Source organism: Vicugna pacos, chromosome 25, assembly GCF_048564905.1.
Source record: "Vicugna pacos chromosome 25, VicPac4, whole genome shotgun sequence".
Taxonomy (NCBI): Eukaryota; Metazoa; Chordata; class Mammalia; order Artiodactyla; family Camelidae; genus Vicugna; species Vicugna pacos.
This window is the reverse complement of record NC_133011.1, coordinates 1,787,006-1,808,741: the sequence shown is the minus strand read 5'-3', so window position 1 is coordinate 1,808,741 and position 21,736 is coordinate 1,787,006. Positions and strand designations below refer to the sequence as shown.

The 21,736-nt window shown below is 37.4% G+C and overlaps 1 protein-coding gene across 1 annotated transcript in view; it reads right to left on the bottom strand.

Annotated features, from left to right (window-relative positions):
* The window catches only part of LOC116280047 (cytoplasmic dynein 2 light intermediate chain 1-like), a 35,828-nt gene extending 17,359 nt beyond the window's left edge, over positions 1 to 18,469 (bottom strand). Inside the window, exons 1-7 of the mRNA XM_072949424.1 lie at positions 18,384 to 18,469; positions 16,363 to 16,480; positions 9,890 to 9,924; positions 8,816 to 8,885; positions 6,639 to 6,727; positions 2,460 to 2,646; positions 746 to 823 (exon numbers count right to left, since the gene is read on the bottom strand). Coding sequence (XP_072805525.1) covers positions 746 to 823; positions 2,460 to 2,646; positions 6,639 to 6,727; positions 8,816 to 8,885; positions 9,890 to 9,924; positions 16,363 to 16,480; positions 18,384 to 18,391 — 585 coding nt within the window. The 5' untranslated portion in view covers positions 18,392 to 18,469. The remainder of the gene's footprint in view (positions 1 to 745; positions 824 to 2,459; positions 2,647 to 6,638; positions 6,728 to 8,815; positions 8,886 to 9,889; positions 9,925 to 16,362; positions 16,481 to 18,383) is intronic.
* Positions 18,470 to 21,736: the final 3,267 nt, after the last annotated feature.

Below are 21,736 nucleotides of genomic sequence, written 5' to 3'. Positions count from 1 at the left end.
ACATACCAGCTGTGAAGGCTGGGGCCTAGGCCATGTTGTCTCCAGTTTCCTCTGAGCACTTTGATTTAGAGGGGAAAAGAGACCATTCAAATGGGAAGAAAGTATTTTTCTTTTAACGAAAATGTTTTTATATTTTATTGCATTAAAAGATATTCAGCAAAATTACTCTGCTGTGGAAGATAAGGCTAGCAGTAATTATAATAACCAACATTTGCTGAACAATACTGTGTGTCAGGCCCTGTGCTAAGCTTCCTCTTGTACACCCTCTATCAGTCCTCACAACCACCCTACGAGGAAGGCACTGTCTTTGTCCATTTTACCTGGAGGAGGCTGAGGCTTAATGAAATTGAGGACTTGTCTGAGATCACACATCTAGTAAATGGTTGCCCTGAGTTTTGAACCTAGGCAGCAGGACTCCCGAGTTCATATTTCTAACCTCTACAACAAACAGCATGTTTTTTAAGTTTAAAAAGGAACGTTCTTTTAAAAGATTTTTTCTTCTTTTTCTTTCACGAGAATACAGATTCTGATTCTTAAGGGGAAACTAAGAAGGCCATCTAGCAGACTGTGTTCTCTACACATACTACAGTCACTCTGTAACAAGGGGGTTGGGGGCAACGGAAAGGAAAGGAGGGGATGACAGGCATTAGTAAAAGCACTGGTACTCACGACTGTGCATCAAGTTGCTAACCTGCCCAAATTTATTACTGTCCATTCAAGCCCAAAGGACAGGAAAAGTACAAACCATTAATGATGCTCCATAATAATGTGCAACAAATCGAAGTGTCTTGCATATGACCTTTCTCTTCTCAGAGTCAAAATCCTAAAGAAACATGATATTAAAAAGAAAAAAAACAAGTTGAGAGAATGAATATCTGCAGTAGGAAGGTGAAAATTATTAAAGAAATAGATTTTCTTATTTGTTTGTTTTTGGGCACATACAATGAGGGGCAGGATTCCACTACCTTGGTGTCGGTCTCTGCAGGGGGTGGAGCGACAGAGCTGTGACTATCAGACTTGCCCTTGTTTAAACACTTAGCTCAACAGAATTTAGATATAAGCACACATTTGATAGTGTGGAATACCCTAAGGATTCTCTGACAAGCAAAGATAAGAAGAAACCAGTTTTCTACTTCCTTCAGTTTAAAAGCTGGGGTGTAAGTCTTTCCCTCCGTGGCAGGGTTAACGATTCAGTTTCCAGATCTTCTACCGTATCCCCATTCTACTGCCTTATTCCCCCACTGTGTACTGTTCTTGACCTATTTTGTCTTTCCCAACTCTATCCTCTTTTCCAAAATCCTCTTTAAGATGTGTGATTCCTTGGTCTCTCCCTCCCAGAATCACTCCTCTCATTTCATCATTACTTCTGTTCCTCTCCTATAAAGCCGAGGCGTGCGTGTACAACACACTCAACGAGAAGTAGAAGAGCTTATCTGGAAAATGTCGTATTTACTTCCAATTATGACCAGAGGAATTGGAAATGGGTCAATCAGTTCACGATCCTGTTAACAAACATATTTCATTGATTTATTAAAATTAATTGTTTTTATTACATATTCAGCAATTTCTACTTACTTCCACAAATACATCATTTCAAATGTTTTCATAGATGTTGACATTGTTTGCTTGACACAGAAGCTGTTCCGGTATTTAACTTTCACTTAACTAAGCTATACTTCTCAAGTATAAAACTAGAAATGACAGTCCCCCAAATTACTGTGATAAGTATTTTTCATGTTCTGCCCTTTTATTTTCTTATGTAACATGTCATCTTTCTGTTTAAAATTTGTTTTTATTATTTTGTATTAACCGTTGTTACAGTAACATTTGTACTGCATATATGGGAACCATAAACTGTCAGTTTTGTTCTGATGTTACCTTTGTAAAACACATTCATGTAAACTCTAGGCAATATAAAACACTGCTCTTAGTTTTCTAGAAGATGACATTTATGACTGTATATAAAGGACTTACGTTACCATATTGCAATTTTATAATTTAATTAAGTGTCAGCTGAGAAAAAGATATTATGTGACAGACACTAAATGAATGTAAGTATAGACTGACGGTGAAGGCTGTTAAAACTCCACTCCTTGCTTAAAATTGTAGCTTCATCTAGTCTTTGCCAGGTGACATTTGTACAATCTGGTTTTTATCTTCATTTTACAGAGATTATAAAATCAGTATCAAACTCCTACTTTAAAACTCTATTCCTTTTGACTGGTGTAATATGCCATAACAATCACAGCAGATAGTCTAACAAGAAGACATAAGAAATCTTTTCCTTGTTTTGCTCTTACTGAGGTTTTATTAAATTGCTATAATTTTCCAGTGAACAGGTTCATCTACATCAAGTGAATTTCAGCTCATGCGTAAAAATCCAAAGAAGTTGTTTATGATGTTATCTTTAACTGCGTAGGGGGCTAAGAATTCCAGGAATAACCCCAGCAGCAACTCACCGGATGGTCCTTCTGCATATTACTCCACAACTTCTGTCTCATTTCCGAAGCTGCTTTAGAATTTGTCTTCCCCAGTTTCATTATCATTTTATCTACATGAAGTTTTGTGGCTTGCAACAGATTTTCCATGGTGGGCCAAAGGTCATTAGGTTTTGAAAAATCCAAAACAAGAACAATAGAAAATGTCCTAAAGAAACAAAAAACACCTTCCAAAAATAGACTCAAAATAATCACCACCCTATTATACTGAAATTTATTTTCAAGGAATAACACTATAGTTTAAGGAAAAAAACTCAGCAATCTTCTAAGAAAAAAATTCAAAATTATAGCCTTATTTATTCCAGTGCTTTCGTCTAGTGATATTTAAGTGTTACAAACAATAGCGGCAGTGAAACTTTTGTTTGAACTAATAATAATCCAGTTCAAATAATCTATAAACAGTTGGGCCCAACAATGCCATGTTTAGATCCAATTTTGCTATGTGTCCCAAATAAAGCAAAAATAATCATCATCGCAGCAGCAACAATGCAACAATCAGGTGAAGGAGAAGGAAACAGACTCACCCATGGACCTTGCTAGGGGACTGTCCAGCTTATTTACTCTTAAACAACACCACCTCCTAGAAGATGTTATGATGGCCACGTTGTGGATTAGAACTCTGAGGCACAGATTTATATAACTAGTAAATTGGAGAGCTGGTATTTAGATCCAAACCTGCCATACCTGTTGCTTCTGAAAGCACACCCCTGACCACCGTACCCCACCACCATTACCACATGCGTGTGTGTATCAAACGTAAACCTAAACTCAGCAACAACAAACAACCCAATTTAAAAACAGGCAAAGGACTCAAATAGACATTTCTCTATTTAAAGATACACACATGGCCAATAAACGTATGAAAAGATGGCCAGTATCACTAATCATTAGAGAAATGCAAATCAAAACCACAATGACATACCACTTCACACCCATTAGGATAGCTATGATAAAAAACAAAAATAAAAACAAACAAAATTCCAGAAAATAACAAGTGTTGGTAAGGATATAGAGAAATTTGAACCCCTGGACCTTGCTGGTGGGAATGTAAAGTAATACAGCTGACACTGTGGAAAACAGCATAGTGAGTCCTCAAAACATCCAGCAAGTCCACTTCTGGGTGTACTGAAATCAGGCACTCACACAGATACTTGCACAGCAATGCTCACAGCAGCATTATTCACAACAGCCAAAGGGTGGGAATGACCCAAATGTCCATCAGTGGATTACTGGATAAACAAAATGTGGTATACACATACAATTAAATATGATTCAGCCTTATAAAGGAAGAAAATTCTGATATGTGCTACAACATGGATGAATCTCAGAGACGTTATGCTAATGAAGTAAGATAGACTCAAAAAAGGACAAGTTTGATGTCACTTACATAAGATACCTAGTCAAATTGGAGACAGAAACTAGTGTGGGGTTTCCTGGGGTTGCAGGAGGGAAAATAGGGAGCTACTGTTTAAGGCGGACAAGGTTTCAGCTGGGGAAGATGAAGTGTTCTAGCGACGGATGGTGGTGATGGCTGCACAACAATGTGAGCATACTTAATGCCACTAAACTGCACACTTAAAAATGATTAAAGTGGTGTATTTTATATTAATATTTTACAACAATAAAAAAATGAACAAATATAAATCCAGGAGTATTTCAGAAAATGGTCATAATAAGTGTGTAGAACCATATCATAGGCCAACATGTCCTGGATCAGCAGGGCAAACATTCTGCTAGTAGAGATAGCAAGGAATTATAATATATGTTAGTTATTTTATAATACAGTCAGGTTATTTAGTTTGAGCAAGTCGCTATTTTGTGCAATTAAAGCAAAACAGTAGCTAAATTCTATGCTACAGGTCTCAATACAGAAAGTAGTCTTCATAGACATTAAGTATCAAGATTTTCTGTAAAATTATTGTGCCGTTAAATTGTCTAGCCAATCATATCTATGTCATTTTAATAAGCTCATAAACAGTTTTGCTTAATTGTAATAATAATAATATATATACATTTTTAATAGTAAGGAAACTGCTTTATTCTCAGGGTTTCAGTATGGTTAATATTTATAAAAGGGGATTATGGTTTAATTTTTTTCAACTGAGGTAAAATATATATAACATAAGATTTATCATTTTTTCCAAATGAAAGTAACTTTGCCTTAAGCAAAGGAGAAATGGATTCTTCAACTTTTTTCCAAGATTAAAATTTATGTTTCCAGTACACTGGAAATAGTTGTGTTACTTTTACCTTCATAGCAGATGACAGCTAAAAAAAAAAAATTTTTAACACAACCTTTTAAAACAGGGAAGCAGACCACAGGAAATGCTGTATTACGAATTATCTGAAGTCTATAGAAATGTTCAATGCAGCTATAATTATTTTATGAACGGTCATCTTAAAGATAAACAGTATCTAATAGCATTGGGTAATATTTTCTCAAGTTGCTGGGTTTTGTCCAACACAAGGAAATTATGTGTCAAGTTAATTCCAGTCACAAAACACTCTTGAGATTTGCAACGACATTAGAAGCGAAATGTCTTCCCTGAATTCTTCAACCACTCAGTAAGCCACTCTGGACCCAGGCCTCCAGCACCCCTACTGTCCGTTCATTGTAACCCTGACCCCCTTTTTCTCCTAAAGAGGGCTCCAGCTACCCTGGGGTTCCAGGGAAAGAAGACCAAGAACACAGAAAGGGACACATTAAAGCAGCTGTGGAACGGTTTGGCTTCCTGAGAAACCAGAATTTCTACCAGCCCAGCAGGTCTGGAGAAGGGAAGTGAGGTAATGTGACAGGTGATGTGACAAGTCAAGGCCAGAGCTGGAGCCAGGGCACAGCGAGGTGAGAGCTGCTCCCAGCCTTTCCACCCCTGCCACCCTCAGGCCAGGCTAACCAGCAGCCCTGGTTCCTTCAGCTCCTCCCCGCCCCCGCCATCTCTTCTTAACCACACCACCAAGAGCTGCCCCAATTCCCAGGCAGCTTCGATTACTGGTCTCTGTTAAAGGACAAAGGAAAAACTATATGGCTGTAAAATCCCACATAATGTCAGGGGAAAATGGTGGTTGTAAGTGAAAAAGCAGGATCTAAATGTAAATATAAAATCCCATATCTGCACATAGTACTTTACTTACAGACATTGAAAACACTGAAAAAAATACCTCAATATGTTAACAGTGGTTATTTTTCATGTGACTGAGAGTGCTTTAACTTTCTATGTACCTTTCAGTATTTTTCCAAGTTTTCTACATGAGCATACATTACTTTTGCAGTAAGTAAAAGACAGTAAATTTTATTTCTTTAAAAGAAAAAAATCACTGGACAAATAAAGTTACCAATGTTACCAGCTAGTTATGGAAAAACGATTGTCCTGTTAACAAGAAATAGTTTCACTCTAAAGATCTTAATGGCTGCAATGTAGCAAATAATTGTCAAGCCCTTCATATTTGGTCCAGGCAGCAGCAATGGTTTGTGTTAAATTCTGACAAGAATAAGATATTTCAGATTTTAAAATTTTGTTTTCCTTGGCAAAGATGGGTTCCCAGGAACATTATGAGAAATGTCACAATTTTCCACATCCGATTTGGCCAAAACGTGGGATATACTGTCAAGAAAACACCACTAAAGAGTTGAGGTTTTCCACCCGGTTCTATTTCTTTAAGGTCAGCAAATAGACTTTCTTCCTCCTCTAACTCATAGAATTCCCTTGGATGAATCTTCAATGGTATTAATTAGCATTAAATTCAAAGTTATAATATCCAGCTTAAGGAAAAACTCAGGGCTGAATTAGCTCACACTTGGACGTGTATTAGAAAGAATTAAGTTTTCAAACTTATTTTTCCCAAGTGAATTCCTTGCCCAAATGTTACTTGACATGTTTTGGTTTTTTGGGTTTTTTTTGTCTGCAGGCTTGCAAAATGTTACTAGTTCGAATGCCAACAGTCTCATTTTAGCACAGGCCAGGAACCTTGGTTCTTTTAAAATCTCTGAGAGCATTACAGTTTAAGCACATACAAAGGAAATGAACATAAGCCTTCAGCAACATAAAACTGTCCCTACAAATTCTGACTCACAAAAGCTAGTCCACTGGACTCGACTGGATACTTACTTACTAACAGCTGTTCTGGAGCTGGCCCACTTACCATAAGGTGTCCCTTGTGATGGGTATGCTGATTAAGTCCAATAAAGAAGTTCCTCCACCTAGTTCCCAGAAGTGAGCAATATCTTTTGGCTGAAAAAACAGGGTTTTTTTAATATTAAAATTTTTACTTTTTTAAAATTTTAAATATTTCTTATACTTTATTAGCACAAGCCAATAATAATTATGGATATGGAATATTACAGTCCTCAATCAACCCTTTCTTGGCAGTCAAAACTTTCTCCTTTCTCTATCCCATCCCTCAACATGCATCAGAACATCGATTCCAAAGAACAACGATGAAACGTTAAGAATATATATATGTGTACATAAATGCCTTAATTCTAGTAATACCTAAATAGAAGACAGTAAACAGTGCCCCAATTCTGTAAATATCACAGAAACAGACACTCAAATTTGAAATAAAATTAACCAGCTGAACACATTTGGTATTACCTTTTGAAAAGTTATTTTCTAGATAGAAATTACACAATTGAACGGGAAAACATCCTCATTTAGGGAGGCAGAAGCTCACAAGACAAATCAGACATACAGATGGCAGTCCTGGCTGCACGTCGGGATACCTGAGCAAAAGTTAAGCAGACCATCTGTGCCTGACTCCCAGGGGAACGTGGCAGCCCTAGCACGGGCAGTACAAGTGGCAGGTTGGGAAACAAGGGGAAATGCAACAACTGCTCCTCTTTCTATGACTCAAACATTAGGGGACTGAAAGGGCTGCGCCATCAGGCAGCTTGGAAATAGGACCATCTATTCCATGACAACCTTCCCAGACTACTAGCTGATGGCATCTCTGCTTCTGGCCTGATGCTGAGGAGCCTTCAGGACACAAAATTGTGTGAAGAATTGATAAAGCGCTTCCATTTAGAACTCTTAGGTTATATTAAATCTGAGAAAGACATGAATCTTTTAGAATGAACATGGAGAAGTCCAACTTGATAACACAAAGTTTAGAGGAAAAAAAAACAGATGAAAACAAATCGCATGAGTTTTTATTTATCTGATACCATGAATTTGGAAGAGAAAGATGGTTATTAAAGCAGTTTTAGATGAATATATGTATTTTGTATTTTTGACAAGTGATCATCTCACTAAAATTGTTTTGCTGTTGATATTTGAATCACTATTTGTTGGGGAAATACATTTGCATTGGAAAATCTCCCTTGATTAACAATTTGATGAAGGGAAGTTTTTAGAGCTCTTCTCAAAAGCTAAGCATATGAAAGTTGTCTCAAAATTTCCAACGAAAAGGGTAATTCCACTTCTAGGCTTATCACTCATGTAGAAATTCATGTGGGTCACAAAAATAAAGTTCTCCCAACATCTCAATATATTATGTTTTTTCTTTTCTTTTCAATTTCACAGTTTTAATAACCAACTTGCATTAATAACCAATCCAGGAAGCAGCAACAGGTAGTTTTAATTCTTTATACATTGCTTAATGATCAAACATTTGGACTGGATCAATCTATAAAAATTTGCCTATGTTATGGGAGGTGTAGGACCTTCTATTCTAGATTGTTCTTCCGTACACCTAACTTTATTTAAGAAATGGCATCTTTTCATGTGAGAACTCCAATATAGAATTTATTTAGGATTTTTTATTCCAATATACACTCCAGACTACTCCTCTATCTTGAATAATTTCTAACTTTCCTCTGCAGATACACTAAAACAAGTGAGAATAGGATTATAAGCAATTAGGGCCTGTGGTCTCAAATAGCATTACCACTTTCAAGATTTATATGTAAAATTACTAATAATTTGGATTTTGAGCAGTATATTTTCATAAATATTCTACAGGTCACACCCATATTTTTAGCAGATTTTTTGGGGAGACAGAAGGTAACTCACAATATTACTCTCACTTGAAAGAAGAAACAGTCACATTAACACAATATAAAGGTGCTGAAAAACTGTACAATAAAGTAACAAAGGAATCTTATTCCAGCATTTTAAGACATAATAAATGAAAAAGCCAAAATATTTTCACAGTTCAGTTGGCTTCATGTATGCTGAGTTGCATTTGAGTTTAGAAAGTACATAGCTATGAAGCGTACAGCTGGCTATGTTTATTGACTGTAGGTAAGAAAATGGTAAGAGCATCAGGATGACCACTCCTCCATCTATGGCGTAGCAATACCACTTAAAAGAGACACTCACTATGTTACGTCCTTTTGCTCTCCTTCCATACGTATATTCCAAAGCTAAGGTTGGTTTCGGTGGCTCATCCCTGCACAATAAAGACAGGTAGCATTACCATCATGGGTGGTACTGTTTTCTTATGCTATCAGCTTGCCTGGTTTATTTTTGCTTCCTCTTAAAAACTTTATTAATAAAGTTATAACTTGTATAACAACTGAAGTAAAAATGATTAAAAATTTACACAAAAATGAAATAAACTTTCAAAGAACCATCTTAACAGATTTTAGTAGCAGCTGTGGAGGTGAATAATGGCACCTGCATGTACTGGGGGCACCCAGAGGCAGTGTTGTGGGGCAGAGAAGGCAGCGGGGCTGGCAGTACTGACGGCCGTGTCAGGGCACAAGCTCTCTGCATTCGGGCCAGGTGAGAAGCTCTGGGATCAGGTTTATGCTCAGCCCAGATGTGGGGAGCTGGGAACCTAAAGACTATCCATTTTAATGGAAACATCAATGAAAGACTTTAATACAGGTCTCTATCCGAAATCACAGCTCAGACATGGACATCATTTAGCCAATGAGAGCTGCAAACAAATAAGACTTTCCTTATCAACTTCCTGCAACACCTACCAATCATAATCCATTTAGGATTAATCTGCTGGCATGCTTCTATGGTACAGAAAGCTAGAAAATATATAAAACAAATGGTAACAGGCACAGTTTGAGGATCAATAATGTGCTTCAAAGTGTACCCATGAGCAATTTAAAGATTATAATTAATGTTTAAATAAGTAGAATAAAAAAATTAAGTATCAAAGTAGCATAGCCAAAAAAAGCAATTACTATCATAGGCTGAGTAATTATGTTAATTTCTTCCCCCAAATAAGGAAATCCAATATTAATCCTGTACATTTTGCTTGACTGCTATTTTTTCTTTAAAGGAGATCTTAAAAGCCATACTAAGAGTCACTAAGAATTAAAGTATGTTGTTTCAGCCTCAAAATTATTCTCTTTCCATATGTCTTTTAGGTTCTAACTTGTCCCACACAACAAGAATACACAAAAATGTAGTCTCTAGAGGTTAACTAACACTTACCTGTCAAGACACCTTAGAATAATAGTAGTCTTTCCCTGGAAATTCAGAAAGAAAGAACACTGTGTTAATGTCATCCACATGTAAAATTTTATTATTGTTCATAATTGTGGCCCAAAATAGCTTTTAATCACTTGAATGATAAATTACCTGGAAACTAGAAACTTTCAGAATTGTTCCTAAGTTTGATAAGTGGAAAAAGTTAACTGTCAACTTTCCATCAGAGTGTAACTACACTGCTATTATTATAATTATAAAGTCCCGCAGATGACAAATACTAGCAAATCATACCTCATTTTAGTGGTCAACTTGGCAGCTGTCTTAAATTTTCTCTCTACTCATCAATGCTAATTACTGGTTAAGCTGATGAGTAGTGTCTTCTAAAATGTTTTAACTCCAAATTGTTGAAGTGGAAATAAAAAAGATAACATACAAATAAAGGACATGTTGCAAACACGTTCAAAGTGAGCAATACAGATACGAGAGTAGAGTACTTTTTTTTTGGTTTCTTTTATTTCTAGAAGATGTACTTATCCTAACTGTCTTTTTAGGAGTCATGAAATACAGATTCTGGTCCCATTTCTACCACTAATCATGAAACTTAACTTCACCTCTTAACCAGGGACGAGCTCAGTGGTTTAAATCATTGTTTGTTTTTTTAATAGTAAAACTCATTTTTTCAAATGGATAATCTCTTAGAAGAAAATAGATAAAAGAGAAGCAGCAGGGAAAGCTGTACTGAAGGAAATATTTAGGATCCAAGAAAAGCAGTTTGGAAAACTCTGAACTACCAAAAACACAGATTATTTTACTATATGTGTGTTTTTTTAAACCAAGAAACCTATAACATTTACCAAAAAAAAACATAAATAAATTACTCCAGATTATATCTGGGCTATGATCAAATTGAATGACTTTTTTCTAATGAGATACATAAACAACTGGACTAGTACTAAAAATGTATATTATTGAAAGACATTTAAAGGTAGGTGTTATAGCAAAGTGAAAAACTAGAAACAACAGAAATGTTCCAAATAGAGAACTGGCTAAATTAATTATGATAAGCCATATAAGGAAACAGCATGCAGCTATTAGGAATAATGATGTAGGAATACACATACTGACAAGGTAAGACATGCATAATAGATTGGCATGACGCAGTTTTCCAATTAAAAGTAAATCTTTTCCTACTTCTCTGAGATGCACATACATAGATATATATAGAAAAATAAACACAAATAAATCTAGAGAGACATCACATGTTAATAGTGAATGTTTCCAGGTGATAAACTTCTAGGTAATTAATTTCTTTAAGATAATCAGGATTTTCTATCCTACACCAAACATGTGTCACAAGTAGTGTTAAATAAATGAGGACTACAATACCTAAAAATTAATGTATTCTATGTACAAGAAAGTATACAGACTAACCATATTTTAGAATTGGAAGGAATCTTAGATATTTCTAGACAATTTTCTCAAATTCTCATGGTCCAATAGTGTTGATTTAAATTATTTTTATTATAATTTCATATAAACGTATAGAACTACTTGGGGGAATTCCAAATAAACTCAACTCTGGACACTGAAATCAATTTTTAGATTATCATTAAAATAATGATCCAAATTTTAAAAATTCACTGCAACTCTAATCCCATAATCCTCTACACACCCCTTCATCTGGCATATTAATCCCCTCCCTTCTAAAACCCTTCCACTCTACAGCTCCAGCTCCATGGTACAGACAAACTGCCCTTCCCTCAACTTCTTCTTCAGAATGTTCTCTATACCTATCAGCCTGAACTAAAACATGGCTGTTTCTGGACCATTTCCTCTGCAGTCTTTATTCTCATCACCCCCATGTACTTCAGGGCCCTCCCTGCTCCCAGTGCCACCTTTGAACAATTACTCTGCTTCCCTCCTCTTGCATAAACCTTGGAGGCTTAAATCAGTCTACACTCATGATTGTTGTCTCTTTCGGCTCACAGTCTCCCCGTCCCTCTCAGCCACTGTCATTGGTCTTGTTAACTTCACACCCACAGTGTGTGTATCTTTTTGAATTAATTCTTATTTTGTGGTTGGCTTCATTCCTTTGAAAACTATGTAAGTTTAAAAAGCTAAAGCTCTAAATGTTCTTAGAAATAATGAACAGTACATATATGTAATTTTTTTAAATGTGCAGTATATTGTGTATATGTATTTATATGCAATACATTGTATATGTGCAGTCACATTGTAACAATTCTACCTAATAAAACTGAAAAATGAAAAAAAAAACTTTACACCCACATAGGCATGGGCAACCCACCTAAGACCCCAACCTCTCAGTGCCTTTGCCTCCTCAAGAGACCTTTTCCTTCACTCTACTTCTGCCACACGTCACTTTTAAGGTTCTATCGAACCATTTCACTACTTGAAATTGTGCCACTTCCAAAATCACACACACAAACCACGCATTCTCTAACCACTTCTTCAGGAAGCCCCACAGTAATAACTCTTCAGCTTTAGTGTGTGGTCTCAAAAATCCATCCATCCTTCTGAGACGCAGCCAGAGACAGGGGTGCTTGGGCTACCTGGGCACTGATGCGGCCTGTTAAAGATGTTGCCTTACTGATGCAGAAGTTAGTTCCTAAAAGCTTCACATCTGTTAACATGCCCTTAGGTAGAAGCATGAAGAGCAGAAATAAAATGGTATTATTTATAATATAATAAAACAAATGGTCCTGACTTAGGATAGTTTCACTTATGATTTTTCAACTTTATGATGGTGTTACTGGAATGCAATCCCACTGTAAGTTGAAGGAGGTTTGTAATATGAACCCCAAACAGGAATGGGCTATGATACTACATGAATTGTGGCATCTTGGATCTGTAAGCCTCGACATTTTTTAGACAGTGTCACCAGAAGTTCTGCGTCTCTCGCAGGAACTTTGTGGGCTAAGCAAAGCTGCATGCAGATATGATGCATCTGCTCCAGCTCTGTATGGCCACTTTCAAAACCTTTTGTATCCTTGGCTAAACAAAACAGAAACTTACAGCTAGTGCTATAAAGTGTTCCAATGGATATGCTGTCCTTTTCCCCCATGTTTTTCACTACAATAAACAACCCTTTGACAAACATCATTGGTACAATTCAATTATTCTTTAAATGAAGTTCCTAAAAGTGAAGTAACTGAATCCAAAATATGAATATTTTTAAGATACTAACTTACTTAGAATCTGACTTAAGATATTTAAACACAACATTGTAAATCGACTATACTTCACTAAAAAATGCATCTGAATGAAAATGAATGAGCAGAACATATATAATCCCATGACAATATACCAGAGACTGTTGCCTGACCATATGAAATGAATTACACATAGGATATTTCATGATAGACATCATAAGAGGAATATAGGTAAAGTAGAAATAGTGTAGGCAGTTATCAACTACTCAAGATCGTGCCTAAGGCAGTCTGAATTGAGTTTTCCGTCTTTACCAAAGGAAATGATTCAGACCCACACAGAAACTAGCATTAGAGAGAGATTAAGTGACTCGTTCCAACCCAGAATTCTATACTTAGACAGACTTTCCATCAGGAGTTAGGGTAAAATAAAGGTATTTTAGACATGCAGGGTTTATAAATTTTACTTCTCATGTATACTTTCCCAAGAAACTACAAAAGAATGTGCTCCACAAAGATAAGTAAGCAAACTAAGAAGAAGGAAGACACAGGATCCAGGAAACTGAAGCTCCAACACAAGAAAGAGGCAAAGGGAGTCCCCAGGATGTTGGGGAGGGATGGTAGCTGTGCAGGTAGCTGTCCCCAAGAATAACCAGTACAGACTAGCACAGAAGGTTCAAAGATGGGAGGACTCTGGCTGGAGAGGGGAACTTTCAGATGATTTGATTCAACTGACCACATGAAAAATTATATTGACTGTCTACAGGGGATTGTGGAAGGCATTAGCAACAGATACCCTGGGAGCCAGCTTCAAGGATGTTCCCAAATGATCCCTAGCTCCTGGTATTCACAGCCACATGTAGCCCCTCACACACTGGACCACAGTCAGTCTTTGTGACCATTAGCATATGGGAGAAGTGATGGCATGTCACTTCCAAAATTAGGTTATAAAAGACTGTGGCCTCTGTCTTAGATACCCTCTCACTTGTGATCTCTCATTCTGGATGAAGCAAGCTTCCATGTTGTAAGCAGCCCTGTGGAGAGGTCCACATGGTGAAGAACTAAAGCCTCTGGCCAACAGCCAGCAAGTAACTGATGCCTCTTGTGAGTGACCATGTCAATGAGCTTGAAAACCGAGTCTCAAGGTCAGCTGAGCCGAGAGAGAACTTTAGTCTCTGATGACATCCTGACTATAACTTTTTGAAAATTCTTAAGCCAGAACCACCCAACTAAGGTGCTCTGAGATTCCAGACCCTCAGAAACTGGGTGAGATGATGTTTGTTGTTTTAAAAGTTTGGGGCAATGCATATAAAAACTAAGGTACATATGAAAACTAAGCAAATTTTAAAAGTTTTAAACTTCAGGAAAAAGTTATTTGAGAAAGGAAATAATCATAGTTCTGAACTTGGCACAACAGCAAAACAATTTAGATACTTAAAATAAATTAACACTGAATATTGATTTAGCTTAGAATGATAACAACAATGTAGCTGGAGGTAGGAGTTTGAGAGAAATAGGATAGTAAAATACTCTTCTACTATTATCAGAAATTCAGCAGTGTCTAACACTGAAAGTCTGGGAATAGCCCAGAAGCACACTATTCAGAAATACAGAAGTAACTTACAGAAGAAACAGTAAAAAGATATGACAACAGTGGCTCTGAGGAGAGATTCTGAACAATGTGGAGAGGTTTGTTATTTTACTTATGCACGTTTTGATAATCTTTAAATTTTTAAACTACATACATGAATTACTTTAATAAAAGTAAATTTAAAATAATAAAAAAAAGACTGTAACAAAGGATCCAACTGAATACAATGAAGGACAACAGCATAAATGAAACGACTTGCAGAGACCAAGCTTAGCCCTAGTGAGCAGGGTTATGGGATTACTAACATTTTTAAAAAATTATTTTTATTTTTATTTATTTTGGGGGGATTAGGTTTGTTTGTTTGTTTATTATCATTATTTTTTAATGGCGGCACTGGGGATTGAACCCAGGACCTTATGCATGCTAAGCACACACTCTACCACTGAGCTATACTCTCCCCAACATTTTTCAATACAACGACAGGAGCACAAACGTCTGGAAAAAGAAGCTGACAGACCTGCCCTAGTTCACAGTAGGCAAGTGAAACCTGAAAAATTCTGTTCTCTTCTGAGAATTTCACATTAGAATAATTCCAGTTGAGTTACCAGATCATGACAGACAGACAATCCATGACATATAGCATCCATGACACAGAAGGTTATCTACACTTTCTACAGTAGTTAAGCAAAACCTCAAAAATTCTGTTCCATCCTGAGAAATACACATTAGAATCATGGCAGATAAGACAATCCATGACTGACAGAGAGTTCATGACAGAGGCATGGCTGAAAGAAATGCTAAAGCTGAAAAAGACTCGGAGACAAGGTGGTTGCCACTATTTGAAGGGCAATTTTTAAATATTTGAAGGTTTAACAAGTAGAAGAATTAGACTTATTCCTATACTTTCACAGGTCAGAATTCGGACCAAGGGTGGAAGTTACAATGAAACAGACAGTGGTTTTCTAGTAATAAGGATTTGTAACTCGGATTTTCTAATAACAAAAATTGAAACAGGCTGCCTTGTGAAAGGGAACACCCCCACTGCTGGAAGTGTTCAAACCTAGACCACATAAACACTGCTTGCAGTGGTTCTTAACCTCTTGGGGAGATGTTAGAACTCTGGAGAATCTAATTTCCCATTAAAAAGAAAAAAGACACTGGTGTGCAATTGTACACAATTCTGCATGCATTTCTAAGGAGTTCATGGACCCCCAATAAATACCTCCAAGGACCCCAGGCTAAAGACCCCTACTGTAGAAGACAAGACTATCACTAAGTTCCCTTCAGTGTCTAGTGACACTAGTTTAAGAAAAGTGAATGTTTAATGCATTATACTCTATATAGTTCATATTTTTATCGTCTATATGCTTGTTTCAGTTGTACAAGTTATCTATAAACATGACCATGAGAAGAGTATTTATGGCTCCTTTGTGCAAATTGGGAAAAGAAGACTTCTCTGGGCTGTCTAATCAGAAACAAGCACCTCTTCCTCCGGGATGCTGTGATCCAGGTCAGGGCACACCGCTTGACAAGAGTCAGGCTGGATGTTGGTCCCCACCCACCCAGCCAGATCCAACCAGCCAGCCAGAGATTGGTCATCTGGTTAAAGAGCTGGAGCATCTAAATTCTCACCAAAGTATTAAAATAAATTTTACCACTGGTTGTTAAATCATCACAAAACTTGGGGGAAGAAAAGGTTGGAAAAAATGCATTACCCCATTTTTACTGCCAATGAAGAAAACAGACTTTTCTCCAATTTCAACTCCATCACCTTCACTTCCATTACTGCCCCGTTTTTCCACTTCAGCTTTTGCGATTTCCCAGAGCGTTTCACTGTAAGAGAGGCAGAAAACCAAAGTTTAGAGAAACAAAAAGAATCCTTCCTAAAATTTATTTCAAGCTCAGAGGAATTTTATTTCAGTCAAATTTGTGAAATAAATCGACATTATCTTGAGGGGACCATAAGCTGATAAAACTTCTGAGGATTAGTCATTTTCTTTGTGCATCAGAGAAACAGGAAAATGATAAACCGAGCCTTTTTCACCCGGATTTGAGGGCTTCCGGGCAAGGCTGAAAGCTGTGTTAGCCTCTCACACACACACACATGAATGTACCATGACTTTTGGAAATGTACAACTTGAAAACCACCAACATCTAGGAAAATGGTGAACGTGCAAAACCAATGTGTCACATAATCTTTGCTCCCTGGAATTCGTTTCTTTGTTTTTAATTATATTTTCTGGCTCAAGATTTCTTTTTTAAAATATAAAGAAAGGGAAAAAAATCACCGAAAATCACTTTGGAAAATCATCCTTTCATTAGTCCACATACATATAATATTTTATACAAATAAGATTATATCTTTTTTTTAAAAGTAAAGCCTAAATGAAATACGGAGTATTGAACTAAAAAAAAAAATGAGCAAGATTTGATATAAGCTCGAATCTGCTACTTTCTACATAAAGTATGCCAAATTGGGCAAGCTACCTAATCTCTCTGGATTCTTCATTCCTTTAGTAATTTAACAAGTATTTATTGAACACTTAATATATGCAAACTTCTGTGCTAGTCCCCAAGTTCATCTCTGTTTCTCCATCTCTAAAATGCTGCTTAAAAAAGAATACCAACTATACAGCATTGTCATGAGTGTTAAAACGTGATAATTCACTTAGGTTAGTGTTTGGCCTATATATAATTACCGAAAATTACCTAAAATTATTGAGTGTTTATCATTATTATCATTAAAGAACCAGGAATAAAAAAGGGAGTTACAAAAAATCAAAATAAGTGACTCTAAATGTTTGCATTAAAATACACACAATTATTTCACAGGTGAGGCCCTCAGCCCGGGCCTGCTTGCTCCTCAATTACACACCATTTCTTCATAATGTGATTATCTGCTTTCCAAGTTCCCAGAAGAAAAGAGGGAAGGACTTACTGTAACCAGTCGTGCCACTGGTGGAAATATTTATAACTGTAACCAATTACATGCTGAATGGAAGCTGACAATTTTTAAGGTTCATAAACTTAATGGAGATCACATCGTGGATCCAGTGTGAGAAAAAAAGACTCAACCTGCTCTATGATGGACTCTCGGACTCCCCTCCTCCCCACCCCCACCTAAGTCCTTATAAGTGGTTCATAAAAGTTTTAGGTATGGTCTTGAGAACTAGTAATTAAAAACTGACATCATATAAGGGAAAAGCTAAATGGTAATAGGTGATTAAAATCCTACCCCAACGCGCCTTTAAATGTCATCTTACATTTTTCGGAGTGCTTTCACAAGTTTCCCCTCATTTATGGTTGTTGTGAACCCCTGCACCCGGAGGGGTGGTCCCAGAGGAAGCGGCTTTGTGGTCTGGCTCACCGCCTGAAACCCAGCTTCTAGAACATTCCGTAGCCCGTGAGAAACTCTTATTTAAGTGAATGATTGGAGTTGAATGATGTTTCAACATCTCTTAACTTTTTCACCTGGGTAACTTTTCCACCTATTTCAAAATCCACATTCTCAAGGATAGTGCCTACGGCCCTTTGACCATCCAGACAAGAGCTGCAAGCAGGGCAGACCCACAATTTACTTCCACCGTCACGCATGGATTCTTACCACCCCACCCCCGCAACTACCTCCAGCCGCCTCTCCTCCTCAACGCCCATCCCTTCCAAGTGGGTTGGGGAAGAGGGGAGGCTCTAGAGAGGAGCGTAAGCCAGGCGCAAGCAGGGTTGTAGAGATGGATACCTGGGCATAGTGGCTTGGCTGCCCCAGGATCGTGGTCGCCGCGTAAGGCCCACTCTAGAATCAACCGGACCGCGAACTCGGAGAGTTCCTGGTCCTGGGTTGCCATGGTAGCGACGTCACAAGTACGGCTTGCGTGCGAATGACGGGCATCATGGGAAATGTAGTTCTCAGCGTTCTTTTTCCAAAACACATCCCCCGCTTCTTCCCTCAAGACTTGAGAGAGAGACGGTGGTAATAAAACCGGGACCTAAAAGCTCTGGGCTGGAAGTGTTCTTTTATTCAAAAAATATTCCACTGAAAGTACTGACTGCATGCCAAGGGTCTCTGCCCTCTCTAATTACTTTTTATTCCCTAATAGCAACAATTTGGGAATGGAGGGTGAAAAAAACCTCCTGAGCTGTATTCTATGATTTATTAGAGGCAAAAAATATTTACCATTTCAGTACTTTCCAACTTTCTGCTTGTTTAGTTATACTGGGTTTTATGCAATAGCACATCATTTATTAATAAGCTAAGAAAGCAAATACATGTCCAGAATACTCCATTTACTTTATCTCCAAATCAGTATCAAACATGGAGTTATTGCTATATGCAAGACTATGTGCTACTCAGAATAAGGAATGAAGACCCCTAACCTTGAGAAAGACTAAGTATAGCTACCAAAAGGAAGCCAGTGATACACGCTATTGCAGAGAGGTACAATTTACATAAGAACAAGTGACTATGCCTAAAACAGTTGGTGAAACATTCATGGCAGTGACAGTGTTTGATCTGTCTTGAATGCTGGTAGACCCAGGTTCTTTAGCCCAAGATGTCCTGAATATTTGAAGGAGAAACTCCCCCTCCACCCTTCTGCCATTTGTCTCGGTCTCCATGGTGTAATGTTCAAGAATTTGGGCTTTGGAGAAAGGTAGACTTAGGTTTAAGTCCTGACTCAGCCACACTGGTTAAGTTACCACATTGCCACAATGGATAAATTATTCAATTTCTCTGAGCCTTAGTTTCTGATCCTGTAAAGAAAGGGGAAATTACGAGTTTTAAATAAGATAAGTATATGTAAAACATAACTTACGTGTGTCTGACACATTATAAGTGCTTAACACTTGTTATCATGTGGTAAACTGCTAATCAGCTACTTTGAACAAAGAAACACAAGGAAATGAAGTAGATGGTTGGTAGGGAAAAACAAGGCATTCATTTCAGATAAAATCTTTGGGGACAAAATTCTTCCAACATCTAGGTGCATTCTGGAGACAGAGAAGACTACAGTTGCATATAGGAAGGGAAGTAATGGAGTAGCATTCAATGAAGGAAGGCTGATAGCAAGGGATATTGCTACTTCTACCATTAACTCAGCATCTACATCCTGGGGCTAGCCAGCCTATAAACTCACAAACTGATGTGGGAGAAGTTGTGATGAATCGTAATGATTTGGGTTCTGGAACTTTAGACTCCCTTTGCATGTTAGTTCAGAAGACCTGTTGGTATGGTTAACAGTAATGGCAGCTAACATTTTGCCAAGTGTTTGCTCTGTACCAGGCACAGGACTGGCACTTTAAAGTTATAATTGTGCGGATAACTGGGAAAGGTGGTTGAAGCAGGGAGCCTGATAACAAGGAAGGTGAAAATTATCTGGCTGGGCCCTGATCACCAGCACTGATCTAGGAGTAATTCAGTTGATTCAGTTGATCTGATTGAGCAGGTGAATTCCCTTTTCTACCCTTATGCCTCCTGAGGCTTCATACTTAGAGAAAGTGACTTCACTGGGTAGATGAAAACTGTTCTTAAGGTAAGAATATACAAAGATCTGAGCTCCCGTGCTGGATCAGCCCAAGAAGACTCACAGATTTCAATGGTGGTGATAAAGAGGAGACAATTTTACACTGCTTGCTGGATAAGATGAGCAACAGTGCAGAAGGATAAAAATGTGTTCAGGGCATATATGGGGACCTGTGACTAGTTAAGGGTGGCGCCAAGGTGGGAGACCAAACTGGGCAGGTAGACTGAGCTACAGTGAAAGATCTTGCAGTCTGGATTTTACTGTGTTGTTATGAGAAACCAAATAAGATTTCAAATAAGTGTGCCGTGACTGAGCCTGCATCAGTGAGGTAATTTTTTGCAGCTGTGTGAAGGGTGCTTTGGCATCTGGAAGCCCATATGGAGGCTATTAACAATTGCCCAGAAAGTGACAGAGTTCTTACACTTTCCCCTTGTTTTCAAAGTTATATAAGCTTATTGTAGTAAATTTTAAAAAAGGTATATAGAAAAAATAAAAAGGGTATAATAAGCAAATGCCAGAAGTAACAACTATTAAACGTTTTGATGTATTTCATTTTAATTTTTTCTAATCTTTCTCACATTGTTGAGATTTTACTATAAAGTTCATTAACATTCTGGTTTTAACATGTGTTTTCCCATATCAATTTTTTAAAAACCCATAATAAACATAATTTTGATGGCTGCATAAGCTTCCACTATATAGATTTTTAGTAATTTACTTATGCATTCTTCTAATATGAATGTTTCAGGTGGTTCAGAGTAAACACCTAACAGGAGTTAGACTAATCAGAGTCCGTCTCTGGAATTTTTCAAGCTAGAATTAGGAAAATGAAGTCTTTCCCTCTCTGGAGAAAACTGCCATATTTCCTGCTAAATACAGAAGCTATGTTGTGGTGAGGGAACAGGAAGCAGACGCAGAGCTATGTCAAGAGAAAGTACTGGCTCAAATCTCGTGGTTCTGATTGTCCTTGAGGCTCGTGTCTTCCTCTTTCTTTGGATTTGGTTGCTTAGCTCTCTGATTGTGTGATACATACTAGTATCCTTGTAATAAGCTTTCTCCTTTTAGTCTAAGTTAGTTCAAGTTGAATTTTCGAATTTACAACAAAATCAGTGCTGGCTAATATAGTTACTAGAGAGCAGAAAGTGAAGGCTTGAGGAAGGGAAGAAAAGTCAGTATTTCCCTCTTGGGTGACTGATGAGTTGATGATACTGTTGACCAATTGTTGGGGGCACAGAGTCAAAGAACCAGGTTTTGAGGGCATGGTGAGTTTGAGATACCATCCAGTAGACAGCTGGATCATCTGGAGTCCACTGGATTTGGCAGTTAGTGGGTCACTGGTAATCTTACATTAAAAAGTTCCAGTAGAACAGTGGGGGTATGACATCAGTGTTAATGATACTCACTTTATCCCAGGGGGAAAAAATCTTATAATCTGTGCATAATCCCAAAGCTAATAACTCTCCTTAAGCTTTTCCAAGGTTACTCATTTTCTATACACTTTTCTTTCATAAAAGGCAACACTTACTGGAGTTTGATAAGCTCATAGTATTTTCTAGAAATTGAGGAAGTTAAT